Below are 14,075 nucleotides of genomic sequence, written 5' to 3' on the forward strand. Positions count from 1 at the left end.
ATACTGTTTTGATCATAAACTGGCAGTCGATATATGTAAATTAAAACAGTTTTAAATCGAAAACTAATAGCACAGGAGTATGAAGCGTGAATTTAGTTTTACCTTGTAAAAAGTATTAAAATTATAAAAATGATTACTGTAATTAATTGTGGGAGGCGTCAATTTACAATAAGAATTAAAAAATTATTAAATTTTATTGCGTTATAATGAAGAAACGACCTTTTGAGATATCAACAAACCGTTACTGTTCAGTTGACTTTCAGTCATCTTGTCAAGTGTATGCCATCAGGTATATAAGGAACACGCGACTCGCGCCCGAGCTCAGTTGTCTTACGACTCCCGTACCGTAAACATCGAAGAAGATCTGATAGGTATTAAGTTATTAATTTATAACGTTTGCGTTGTTTATTTATAACTTCTATGCCACTGATTCACAACATTTAAACTATTATTTCATAACATTTAAGCCATTAATTTATAACATTTAAACCATTCATTTACAACATTTAAACTACTAATTTATAACATTTAAGCCATTAATTTCTAACATTTAGACTATTAATTTATAACATTTAAGCTATTAATTTATACATTTAAACCATTAATTTCTAACATCCACACTGTTAATTTATAACATTTAAGCTATTAATTTCTAACATTTAGACTATTAATTTATAACATTTAAGCCACTAATTTCTAACATTTAGACTATTAATTTATAACATTTAAGCAATTAATTTATAACATTTAAGCCACTAATTTCTAACATTAAACTATTAATTTATAACATTTAAGCTATTAATTTATAACATTTAAGCAATTAATTTGTAACATTTAAGTCACTAATTTATAACATTTAGACTATTAATTTATATCATTTAAGCAATTAATTTATAACATTTAAGCCACTAATTTCTAACATTTAGACTATTAATTTATAACATTTAAGCTATTAATTTATAACATTTAAGCAATTAATTTATAACATTTAAGCCACTAATTTCTAACATTTAGACTATTAATTTATAACATTTAAGCCACTAATTTCTAACATTTAGACTATTAATTTATAACATTTAAGCCATTAATTTATAACATTTAAGCCATTAATTTCTAACATTCACTCTGTTAATTTATAACATTTAAGCTATTAATTTCTAACATTTAGACTATTAATTTATAACATTTAAGCCACTAATTTCTTACATTTAGACTATTAATTTATAACATTTAAGCCACTAATTTCTTACATTTAGACTATTAATTTATAACATTTAAGCCACTAATTTCTAACATTTAGACTATTAATTTATAACATTTAAGCCATTAATTTATAACATTTAAGCCATTAATTTATAACATTTAAGCTATTAATTTATAATATTTAAGCCATTAATTTATAATATTTAAACTGTTATTTTATAGATTTAAGCCATTAATTTATAACATTTAAGTCATTAGTCTAAAACAATTACTGTATTAATTCTTAACAGTTATACCTATAAATTATAACCATATCCTCCCATTAATTCAAAGTAAGTATGCTCTTAATTCATAGCATAGTTGTACCATTAATCAGAAGCAATTCTACATTCAGTGATTTAAATCAATACCATCAATTCGTAGTGAGTAAATTAATAATTTATTTTGGTTTATTTAATATTATTTATTTAATCAAATTCCTGAAGTGCTATTTTATTTTTATATAGCATTATTTCTAAATTTTGAATACAGTATTTAATTTCTCATTTCACTATTTCGTATAAAAACAGTGGTAACGCAGAGTGTACCTATTGAGTGTCTGGATAAGATGTAATTTTCCATGTCTGTACAAAACCAAGGAAACAACACCGTATTCATGGAATCAAGGAAGTAAGTGTAATTTAATTGAAGGCAACGACATCTCATAATTCGTTGGTACCTTGCATGGCTTCGTTTCTTCGATGATAAGTTCAATATTCAAGTATGATTATGCGGATCCACGTACTACAGTTATTCCAATTAATAAATTTCAATACACGTTTACATCCTGCTTCCAATGCTTAAAAACTCTTTATGTAAATGGGACCCGATCGTAGTTACCTCCTCGTGGTGGGTCCCGGTAATTGGTATCGTTTTCTAAATAATAATACACTAAGTACTATTTTTAATATTAGTATTATTATTTGAAAAACGATATCAAGCTAAAAACTACTTGAATATAGTCTGATCTTGATCATCCAAAATAATTTTGGTGATCTAGACTGGACTAATACCCCCCCGCGGGGGACATCGTGGGACACCGCGAGACACCGTGGGATGCGTGCGCTTTAGTCTTAATTAATCGTAAGATAGATATCTATGTTAAGCGCATTGTGAGCTCATTCTGTACAAAGATACTTATCCATCTTGGAACGAAAAATAGAAATCTCCTCTCTCTTGATCCCCTCGCTTATCACATTGGAAAAATTGTTCCCGCGATTTTTCGGTTCACGATCGCTCAGTTCTTTCAAACTGCCGCGTGGCGTACTCGCTCGCGCGTATTCCGGGTACGTGCGGGTCAACGTGCACTGGACAACTCTTTGGATTCGTAAGTCGCCCCAAGGAAACCTCTGTCTTGGTGACTACTCGACAACTGCTCGTCGTTTGCCGCGAATCGCGGGAGTTGACATCGTGCTGGTGATACCTGAGTCGTAGATCCGCAATCCTGTCCGATTGGTACTTCGGTACTTGGGCAGGGACCTGCATTTAACGTCCTCCGTAATCCTGTTCAAGTGGCAAACCCGCGGGGGTGGACCCCACTGTTCAGTTGGGGCCTTGCCTTCGTAATCCTGTTCAGCGGTCCCTCCCCGGGCCGTCGCTTGCTCAGTTGGAGTGTGTTAAATTGCAGGCCTATTTGCTGGATCACTGGTATCGTCGGTCGGTGCCATCGACCGTGATAAGTTGCAAACGACGTGACAGGAATCGAGCGAAGGTCAATGCTTGGGCTATCCGCTGAACCTTAGGGTTATCTAGTGCACGGGGGTACGGCACGTAGGTTTGTTAGTTCTTTCGAGAGATCGCGATTTCATTCGTTCCGAGCGCGCCGCGGTGTTTCTTTCATCGTCTGATTGTTGTGGCTCCTTTTCCATAGTAGCCTCGTTCTTTTCCTTTCGTTCCAAGTTAGACAAACGTGTCTTTGATACAGAATGTTGTCGATAGGATTGCGAATTATTGTACCATGTTTGAACTGATCGATGTAATCGTTGTGTGTGAGATGCATGTTGCGTTGTGTGGGAGATAGATATTGCGTTGTGTAAGATTTGTTTTACGTTTGTAAAGACTCGTGTAACTGCTGCGTAAGAGATGGGTGTTTCGTGGTTAGGCTACGAAATAACTATCTCTTTACGCAGGCCCATGATCAGACAGAGTCAGAACTCGACATTCTTGCCAATAGGATGAATGTCGAGACCGATGCATAATGTTAAATAATTCATGGGCGGGTCTCTTGCGTAGTCACCTCCTCGTGGTGAGACCCGGTAATTGGTATCGGTTTCCAAAAGTTAATCAGTTGATTAATCTTTGGAAAACGATGCCAAGCTAAGAACTACGCACCAGTCCAGTTTGGGTCACCAAAAACCGCCAAAAGAATTTTGGATGATCTAAACTGGACTAATACCCCCCTGCGGGGGCACCGTGGGACACCGTGGGACACCGCGGGACACCGCGGGACACCGTGGGATGCGTGCGTTTTAGCCTTAATTAATCGTAAGATAGATACCTATGTTATGTGTATTGTGAGCTCATTCTGTACAAAGATACGTATCCATCTTGGAACGAAAAATAGAAATATCGTCTCCCTTGATCCCCCCGCTTATCACATTGGAAAAATTGTTCCCGCGATTTATCGGTTCACGGTCGCTCAGTTCTTTCAAGCTGTAGCGTGACGTACTCGCTCGCGCGTATTCCGGGTACGTGCGGGTCAACGTGCACTGGACAACTCTTCGGATTCGTAAGTCGCCCCAAGGACACCTCTGTCTTGGTGACTACTCGACAACTGCTCGTCGTTTGCCGCGAATCGCGGGAGTTGTCGTCGCGCCGGAGATGCTTGCGAATCCGTTGGGATTCATTCGCGGATCTGCAGTCCTGCCCGATTGGTACTTCGGTACTCGGACAGGGACCTGCAATTTCACGTCCTCCGTAATCCTGTTCGGTCCCGCGGGGGTGGACCCCACTGTTCAGTTGGGGCCTTGCCTTCGTAATCCTGTTCAGCGGTCCCTCCCCGGGTTCCACTTGTTCAGTTGGAGTGTGTTAAGTTGCCGGCCTATGTGCTGGATCCGCGGCTGGATCACCAGTGGATCACTGGCATCATCGGTCGGCGCCATCGACCGCGACTCGCGTAAGTTTCGAACGGCGAAACAGGAATCGAGTTACGGTCAATTCTTGGGCTTTCCGCTGATCCTTACTGTTATCCAGTGCACGGGGGTACGTCGCATAAGTTTGTTAGTTCTTTCGAGAGATCGCGATCTCGTTCGTTACGGGCGCGCCGCGATTTTTTCCTTTATCGTCTGATTGATCGGGCATGTTCTTGTTTTCCCATTTTTAAGGGAAGTTTATTGAGATCACGTTAGAGTTTATAACTTTTCAATATCTTCAGTGCCTTATAGTGTCGCAATAGTAGTACGTTAAACAGTTTAGTGCAGCGATTCGTATGTCCCTTCTGCAAGACACGAAATTGTATATACAGTGTCAGTAGCTACTTTTTCTTTCTCTCGTTCCAAGTTGGTTAAATGTGTCTTTGATACCGAATGCTGCCGGTAGGATTGCGAATTATTGTACGATGTTTGTACTGATCGATGTAATCATTGTGTGGGAGATAGATGTGTTATGTATGTTGTTCTACGTTTGTAAAGATTTGTGTAACCGCTGCGTTGGGGATATATGTTTCGTAGTCAGGCTACGAAACTACTATCTCTTTACGCAGGCCCATGATTACGTAAAGTCAGAACTCGACATTCTTGCCAATAGGACGAATGTCGAGACCGATGCATAATGTTAAATAATTCATGGGCGGGTCTCTTGCGTAGTCACCTCCTCGTGGTGAGACCCGGTAATTGGTATCGTTTTCCAAAAGTTAATCAGTTGATTAATCTTTGGAAAACGATGCCAAGCTAAGAACTACGCACCAGTCCAGTTTGGGTCACCAAAAACCGCCAAAAGAATTTTGGTGATCTAGACTGGACTAATACCCCCCTGCGGGGGCACCGTGGGACACCGTGGGATACCGTGGGACACCGCGGGACACCGAGGGATGCGTGCGTTTTAGCCTTAATTAATCGTAAGATAGATATCTATGTTAAGTGCGTTGTAAGCTCATTCTGTACAAAGATACTTATCCATCTTGGAACGAAAAATAGAAATATCGTCTCCCTTGATCCCCCCGCTTATCACATTGGAAAAATTGTTCCCGCGATTTTTCGGTTCACGGTCGCTCAGTTCTTTCAAACTGTAGCGTGACGTATTCGCTCGCGCGTATTCCGGGTACGTGCGGGTCAACGTGCACTGGACAACTCTTTGGATTCGTAAGTCGCCCCAAGGAAACCTCTGTCTTGGTGACTACTCGACAACTGCTCGTCGTTTGCCGCGAATCGCGGGAGTTGACATCGCGCTGGTGATACCTGAGTCGTAGATCCGCAATCCTGTCCGATTGGTACTTCGGTACTTGGGCAGGGACCTGCATTTAACGTCCTCCGTAATCCTGTTCAAGTGGCAAACCCGCGGGGGTGGACCCCACTGTTCAGTTGGGGCCTTGCCTTCGTAATCCTGTTCAGCGGTCCCTCCCCGGGCCGTCGCTTGTTCAGTTGGAGTGTGTTAAATTGCAGGCCCATTTGCTGGATCGCTGGTATCGTCGGTTGATGCCATCGACCGTGATAAGTTGCAGACGACGTGACAGGAATCGAGCGAAGGTCAATGCTTGGGCTTTCCGCTGAACCTTTGGGTTATCTGGTGCACGGGGGTACGTCACGTAGGTTTGTTAGTTCTTTCGAGAGATCGCGATTTCGTTCGTGCCGGGCGCGCCGAGGTGTTTCTTTCATCGTCTGATTGTTGGGGCTCCTTTTCCATAGTAGCCTCGTTCTTTTTCTTTCGTTCCAAGTTAGACAAACGTGTCTTTGATACGGAATGTTGCCGATAGGCTTGCGAATTATTGTACGATGTTTGTACTGATCGACGTAATCGTTGTGTGTGAGATGCATATTGCGTTGTGTGGGAGATAGATATTGCGTTGCGTAAGCTTTGTTTTACGTTTGTAAAGATTCGTGTAACTGCTGCGTAAGAGATGGGTGTTTCGTGGTTAGGCTACGAAATAACTATCTCTTTACGCAGGCCCATGATCAAATAGAGTCAGAACTCGACATTCTTGCCAATAGGTTGAATGTCGAGACCGATGTATAATGTTAAATAATTCATGGGCGGGTCTCTTGCGTAGTCACCTCCTCGTGGTGAGACCCGGTAATTGGCATCGTTTTTCAAAAATTAATCAGTTGATTAATCTTTGGAAAACGATACCAAGCTAAGAACTACGCACCAGTCCAGTTTGGGTCACCAAAAACCGCCAAAAGAATTTTGGATGGTCTAGACTGGGCTGCACCGTGGGACACCGATGGACACCGTGGAACACCGTGGTATGCGTGCTTTTTAGCCTTAATTAATCGTAAGATAGATACCTATGTTATGTGTATTGTAAGCAAAGTCCTCTCTGGTATAGGACCTTTGCGCCCGAGCGTTTGTGTGAGAACCGTGGAGCGAGTGTGTTGGTGTGCCTGTTTTACCATTTTTTAAATATAGTGCTAGGTAGGATAGGTAGTATACCTTCTGGTGTGTCTGTTAATTATAAGTAGGTAGGGCCGGGCAGGTTGGCACAGTCTCTGGTCGGGTAGGCGCGTTTCCGTGTGGCCAACCTGTTTCTGGAAATTTATTTGAGAAATCGACGGTGAAACTGGCACGAGTAGAGCATGCTCTCGTCTCTGGTTTTGCCTTTCGATTTTTCGAATTTCGCGGTCGCGGTCGCGAGTAGGCTCGAAACGAACGTTTATCGCTCGAGCACGCACATGCGAGTGGGCAACGATCACTGCTGCGATCAGTATTATTTGATATATAATTACTAATTGTATCACAATACAGTAAACTAATTAACTGTACAACTGGTATAATTATTAATTATATGGCAAGTAATATGAGCTAATTGGCTGCGATCCTGACTAGGAGTTCGTATCAATGTATCTATGGTATATTACATTAGTGAAATATAATTCAGATATAATTTAGAAGTGTAACTAATAATGAAGTACTTTTGATACTCAGTAAAATATTAATAAGAATAGAGTATTTTAAAATTGAATAACTCCATCCAAATTTCTTGTGGATTTCCATGAGTAAGCAGGTTTAACGATCGATCTACCATTTATTTTGCAAAACGTCGCGGGGGTCGTTTACATCTCTAAATATCATCATCTTCTTGCTCATTGGTCAAGCTCTACGACTTTCACGAGGTAAACTATCACCCACGTGTGTCTTTCACGTGATTTGAGAATCATCGCGCCCCGCTGTTTAGGCCGACCTTCTTTCGTTCGTGTAAGGAGGTTTGCTCGCGTACAGGCGCTTGAATTTCCTTACACCTGTATTCGAATACCCTGTATATATCTTTCTTTTCTATTACGCAAAATTAATCTCTAGAAATCCAAAGCGTTCGCTAAATATAAAAACAAAATGGAAGGGAACGTAATAAATGAAAAGTCATAGAGTCAATTCAACGTAATCGTCATTCAATTTATTACATTTGTACATATTTAGTCTTGTTCTACGCTTCTATCGTCGTGTTCCTCCATTCTCTCGCACATTCGCACTCACGCATTCAACCTTTCTCTCCACCTCTCTCCCACACTCTCATTTTCTCTCTCTCTCTCTCTCTTCCCTTTCCTAATTTTTCCCTTTCTTCTTTCGAAACTCGATCGAACATCCACGTGGCTAGACTTCTCCCCGAAAAAATTCACGTATACGCACATGTACGCATCAGGCAGACAAAAAGGACGCTTCTCGGCGGTCGTATGGACCATGCCTGGTACGTTACTGTTGTAATTAAAATAGCACGATACATTTGAGGGCGGCTAGCCATTCTTCGTTTTATTTCTCTTTTTTTCTTTTTTCTTTATTTTACATTTTCTCTTCTTCCCTCTACCGTCTTCTTCCTTATTCCCCCTGGCTTTCATCGCGTTCCTTCCTTATCCTTCCTCCTCCATTATTGTTCTTCTTTTACTTCTCCTCTATTATATCTGTCTCTTCCTTCTCTTTTTTTTTGTAATTTTTCTCTCTTTTATTTCTTTTTTGTTACTTTTCATTTGTTGGTTTCCCTTTTTTTTCTTTTTTTTTTTCTTAAATAGACGATTACGCACTGCCTCGTTCAGGGGCGAAGAACAGACTCGAGAGGCACGCGGCAACAAGTACACTGAATAACACGTTTAATAACTCTGATGTACGTGCGCGTGCACGATTTCATCTCTTGTACTTATTATTCACGTAACTATGTGTATATATACGTATATGTGTTCACATATGTATGTACGCATATATGTATATACTCTTCATTTTGTTAATTTTATTCGTTAATATTTTTCTTCCGTTTCTCCCACCTTTTATTTTCCACTTTCCTTCTCCTTATTCCAACACAACTTCCCTTTCTTCTTCTTCTTCCCTTTCGTCTTCATCGGATTCTCTCGCGGATAGAAATTGTTCCATCGCCATGTTGCGCACACACGTAAGTAGATTCGCCTTTTCTTCACTGTTTTACTCATCTTTTTAGTTCTCTTTTACTTCTTCTAAACTCTTCGCTTGCTTTTTACTGTCTGTTTCGCTAAACAAATACTCGTGCAACTGAACGGCGAATTCTCGCGCGCTGTCGCACGATTCATCCCGTGGCTAGAGTAAACTATAATTCGGAGGTCAGTCGTCTAACGCTATCGAGCTATCGAAACTCGGTCGTGGTGCCAGAGAGACGCGCGTTATACGTTAATCATGTACGTGTTGTATCGTGTATATATATATACACACACACACGCATTTATATATGTATATATATATGTATATTATACGGATACATTATAATCTAGGAGTTGTGATTAAAAGGTCCAAGGAAGTCCAATACGCCACCATTATGAATAGTTTCACCTCGACGAACATCTTGACTCTACATTTCCGTGACACGTTCTTCTTCCTTTCCTTCGTTTCTTCGTTACCATTACTTACGATTAATGAATCGCATCGATACCTCCCTGTCCCATAAATTCATCAGAGATTTCTTGACTCGTTTGACGTAACAATTTCGAATGGATAATCGCAACAACCAGAACATTGGAGCGGAGATCACCCATTTTTACGTAAGTCGTAAGAATAGAATAGAATAGAATAGGCGTGATTGTGCGTACGAGATTTGCATTAGACCTTTTAAACGTAGTAAGTTTTGTCTATGAACAGTCCATACCACTACGTAGTTTCGTTTACTACTGGGATCGTACGATAGATCGATCGATGTCAAAAGAGTCCGCCGAAATCTATCCGCCATCGTACGTTTCGCTAACGATTGTCACTCTCGTCGGACGATTAACGATTAACAGGTAATTGAAACGAATTGATCGCCCTCACAGCGATTATTAATTAACAGCTGTCTCGATTTAACAGGTTCAACGAGTTACACAAAGAGACTATTATTATTTATAGCGTTGGTAATAGTTCGTTACGCCTATGATTATCGAACGATCGAAGTAACACGCAACACGCGAGGCAGCTGATAATCGATCATGTTGGAACCGAAGGTTGGTTCTTTCGTTCGATCGATCGATCGATCGTTCGGTTCAGTCGCGTGACTATCGTTTTCTTCTTTTTTCATATTCTTTTTTTTTTCTTTTTTTCTTTTAAAAAGCAACGTGGCGCACAGCGCTCGTTAACGTTTTAGCAACCTATGAAACTTCGAGTCAACGAAGAGAAATCACCAATTGCCTTTGATCGTTCGAAGCGCGGGCACCACCACCGCACGAAGGTTCGTCAACGTCCGTCAACGTTAGAAGGCATAGAATTTTTTTACTTTATACTTGCACTCTTCATTTACTTTTATTTAATTACTCCTTCTTTTTCTTCTTCTTAATTTTTTTTTCTTTTACTATTTTTTCTTCGTTTCTAATTTGTTGAATTTATCCCCGACAATCGTTAAATATTACCGCACGCGGTAGTATCAAAATAAACCACACCGAGTGTATAGTATAGAATATTCGTAAGTGTATGTATGTACAGTAGAGTTTCTTCTATCGTATTCATATATTTGTGTTTATTATATTTATTTTTTCATTTTTTCTTTTATATCTCACTTCAAACCATAGTTCCGCGCTCGTCCTCGTTTCATGTTCCTTTCGATATATTTTTATTAAAAAGTCGCACTACCATCGTTTCGTGTTTTCTTGTTTCTTTAATTGCTGCTTCATCTTTGTTCTTTGCTCTCTGCTTGTCGTCCTGCTATATTCGCTCCCTCCATTTACTCTTGTCGCGCTTTTTTGTTCTCTCTCTCTCTCTCTCTCTCTCACTCTCTCTCTCTCTCTCTCTATGATTTTATATAGGAAATACACTACGATTAAAGTATATCACAGATGTTAACGAGAAGAACGTTCTAGAACGCGAGAAAGAAACGAAGAGAAGGAAACGAAGAGAATACTTGACTCATCGTCAGTCGCCGCAGGATTTATTCGGAAGTACACGGCAGCTGGTGTCGTCGTAGCTTTCCACGTGAACCCGTCCAAGTTAATACCAATTGACATAGAGATTATAGATTGTACGAGTTTCAATTTGTATTAAAGATTATCACAACGTCGGAGTTAGTCTTAAATTCCTAATCGTATTTACCTCGAGCTCCGAGCTAATCGTCGAGTTTGCTTGTTTTGTTTCGTTACATAGAGTTAGCGTGAAAGAGGTGACAAAAATACCATTATAATCGACTAAACTATGAACTGGCTGTTTATTACTTTAGCCAATCGTAACAATATTTGTTCGGCCTCCCCCTTCTTCCCCCGTTTCGACACCACGTTGGTTCTGAGAATATTTAATTACGAAGCTCTTAACGTCTACTGTTAATACAGGAGATTTTTTGTTCCGTTTGTTCTTCCTGTCTCTCCGTAGCTAAAATCTCCGTTCCGCGATAAGACTACGCTACTTTTTATTCTGTTTTCTTAATTTCTTTTATAGTCCGAAACTGCTTTTTTTTATCTAGATTTTCTGGCACTTCGGTAATGACCATTCGCGTTCGTGCTCCTCTCCCTTTCATCACGTTTATGCTTCATTTTCCTTCATTGTTTTCCGTATGTTCGGTTTGGCACCTTTCTGTTTCTCCGTCCAGAGCTACCCACGATCCGCCGTGGCTCTCGAAACATTCCTGCGAACGACACGCGTTATTTATTCGACGAGCTGGAGAAAAAGGAAAGGCGAGAAAGTGTGGTCCGATTAATTGCAATTGTCGCGTAGACTCGACAAATTTGTTTTTTTCTTTTTTTTTTTTTTTTTTACCTAACGACTACATAAATTCTCTAATTATTGACGCAGAACTACGTCGTTCTTCATCCTACCAATTCCTACGGATCGACTTCCACGGTGTATTTTTTAACGGAACGTAAGATCAGTTCCGCTGGCAATAATAGATTGTCATAGGTTTTTCATTTCTTTTTTTTTTTTCATTTCTTCTGATTTTCTTTTTCTTTTTTTTTTTTCTTTGGTTGCCCTCGCTTGTCGTTTGCACGCGCGTTCAGCCGTTCGCTAACGCGCACACGCGATCTCTCATTCACGTCATCCCTTCGAACTATTTCGTTTTGCGCGCTGAAAACACACAATTGTTCTATCCGTGATCGAACACGTTCTCCCGTACCTTCGATTCCCATTGACCTTCGCTTTCGGTTACTCGCTCGACCAACAGCGAATCCGTTTCCCTGCCCAGAAAACGCCATCCATCCACCCTTCCGATGTTCCCGATCTTCCCTAAACCTCCTGCTCCCTATCTTTGGCAAGTTCACGGCGGCAAAGTTACTAGAATATAACGACTATATTGTCATGCACTACAGTCTTTCTTAGAGCCCAAACATTGAACCCTCGCAGAACCCTCCATGGTACTTTGCCGTGGATACCATGGTCGGCTAGCAGTTGCATAGAAATCTATACTGTTTCTCGGTAGAACCGATTACTTTTGCTTTTTATTTTCTTTTTTTTGGTATTTTTTCTTTTTTTTCTTTTTAGAATCCGTTTCTCTAAATTTCAGATAGGAGTGTAGATCGCGCGACGGCCATTCGATCTTGAACTTTAAGAACGATCCGAGGGTGCACCGGAACACGCTCTGTCGAATCTCTCGGATCTCCCCGTCGTTTCTTCCGTTACGTCGGTTCCATCATGGACCGCGGTGACGGACGAAACGGTCGTCGACCCGTCCGGCGTCTCCTCGTTGGATTTCCTCCTGTGATGGCTGTTGCTGCTCGTCGAGTCGGTATCGTCCACGTATATGCGAACGTCCGAGCCAATGGTCGTGCAAACCGCTTCCGGTATATTCACCACGGCGATTCCGTTCTTGCTACCGCTTCCACTAGCGCCACCGCTTTCGGTTCCGCTTCCACTCGCGCTTCCACTCGCGCTTCCACTCGCGCTTCCACTCGCGCTTGCACTCGCGCTTGCACTCGTGCTCACGCTCGTGCTTGCCATCATGCTGTCGCTCATGTTACCGGTCGATATCGGCGACACCTCCTCCGATCGTTGCTCGGTGACGTATACGTAGCTGCCCGTACGAATCGACGGAGGGTATTGATCACCGACACTGGCCGCCATTCCCAGGGAATTTCCGCACTTGAGCTTGGACGGTCTCCTTTCGTTAATGATCGACTGCACGTCAAGATCGTCCGTCGGTGGAGCAGATACCCGTCGCTCGTTTTTCGTTTTCTTAGAATCGTCCAATTTGTTGCTACCCTTCAATGCACCGTTTTCTGTGTAATCGTTCGACACGCTCGGCGTTCTGGAAGGGGCGTTGCTTGCGGTACCGACGCTCACGTTCGTGTCGGACTGTGACTGCGTGTCGCTCGATGGCCTGCGACTCAACGTTGCCTTGGACGGGTAAATAGTGGCCGTTGGCAAAAGATAACGTTCGCTGCTTAGTTTAGGATAGGCTAGCGTGGTTACCGAGCCGGCCGGTGACACCGGGGAAGAACTCGTTGGAGGTTTGATCACGCTCAACAAACACTTGTTCTCTTGTCCGTTGCTGCTGGTCGCCTGCCAACGTAAATTACCATATATTAATCGGTGAGAAATCACGATGGTTAGTTGCTTCGTGAATAAGCGAAGGAAATTAAGTGTACCAAAATGTGTTGCTTTTTGGAATTCACTTTGAGATGTAGAATTCTTTGTGGAAGTAAATGATGACTTTTCTTTTCTTTTTCATTTTTTTTTTTTTTTTTTTATTATGAGGAGTTTAACACTGAAAGGAGTTTAAAAGTAAAAAGTAAAGTATTAAATGAAACGATGGAAACTATGTTTAACGATAAAATAATTAGCGTGGCAAATGAGTTTGTATTTGACGCCTTGATGTGCACGATAATTGAAAATTTGTATATAGAACGATAAACACATTGCTATGCGTGTACTATACGGTTGAAATAGTATTACGCAGGCTATCGAGAAGTCGCATTGATCAACTCCATCGATGGAGGCAAGAAAAGGGATGACGTTGCAAAGGCTGTTTTTTCACATTCATCTCGGAATTCTTCTATCGTTTATGTCATCTTCTCTTAATGAACAAACTCACGCGAGTACGTAATTTGTTTTCTAAAAATTAAACTTTGATCGCCTACTTATGTAAGAAAGATGAGAAATTGGTAAAAAATAGAGTTGATCAGTTTGGCTTCTGGGAAGCTTCTCGTATGTGCTCGGAACGCAAAGCATAGAACAACAAACTGGTCATCACGTGCTATTTTCTTTTTACTTTATCGATTTATCTGCAAACTGAAAACTTACTTGTAACTGTTAACAAAATTGCCTACCTAAGGGAAATA

The 14,075-nt window shown here is 40.9% G+C and overlaps 1 protein-coding gene across 8 annotated transcripts in view; it reads right to left on the reverse strand.

Moving 5' to 3' along the window:
• Positions 1 to 7,764: 7,764 nt before the first annotated feature.
• Positions 7,765 to 14,075, reverse strand: part of LOC122572621 (voltage-dependent T-type calcium channel subunit alpha-1G) — a 107,555-nt gene continuing 101,244 nt past the window's right edge. For 7 of the 8 annotated variants that reach the window (XM_043737786.1, XM_043737785.1, XM_043737788.1 and 4 more), the window contains one exon: positions 7,765 to 13,296. In XM_043737786.1, the coding sequence (XP_043593721.1) occupies positions 12,343 to 13,296 (954 nt within the window). In that variant the 3' untranslated portion in view covers positions 7,765 to 12,342. Of the gene's footprint in view, positions 13,297 to 14,037; positions 14,064 to 14,075 lie in introns of all 8 variants that reach the window. The other variant, XM_043737789.1, reaches the window with a different exon arrangement.

The sequence above is a fragment of the Bombus pyrosoma genome, linkage group LG11 (assembly GCF_014825855.1).
Source record: "Bombus pyrosoma isolate SC7728 linkage group LG11, ASM1482585v1, whole genome shotgun sequence".
Classification (NCBI taxonomy): Eukaryota; Metazoa; Arthropoda; class Insecta; order Hymenoptera; family Apidae; genus Bombus; species Bombus pyrosoma.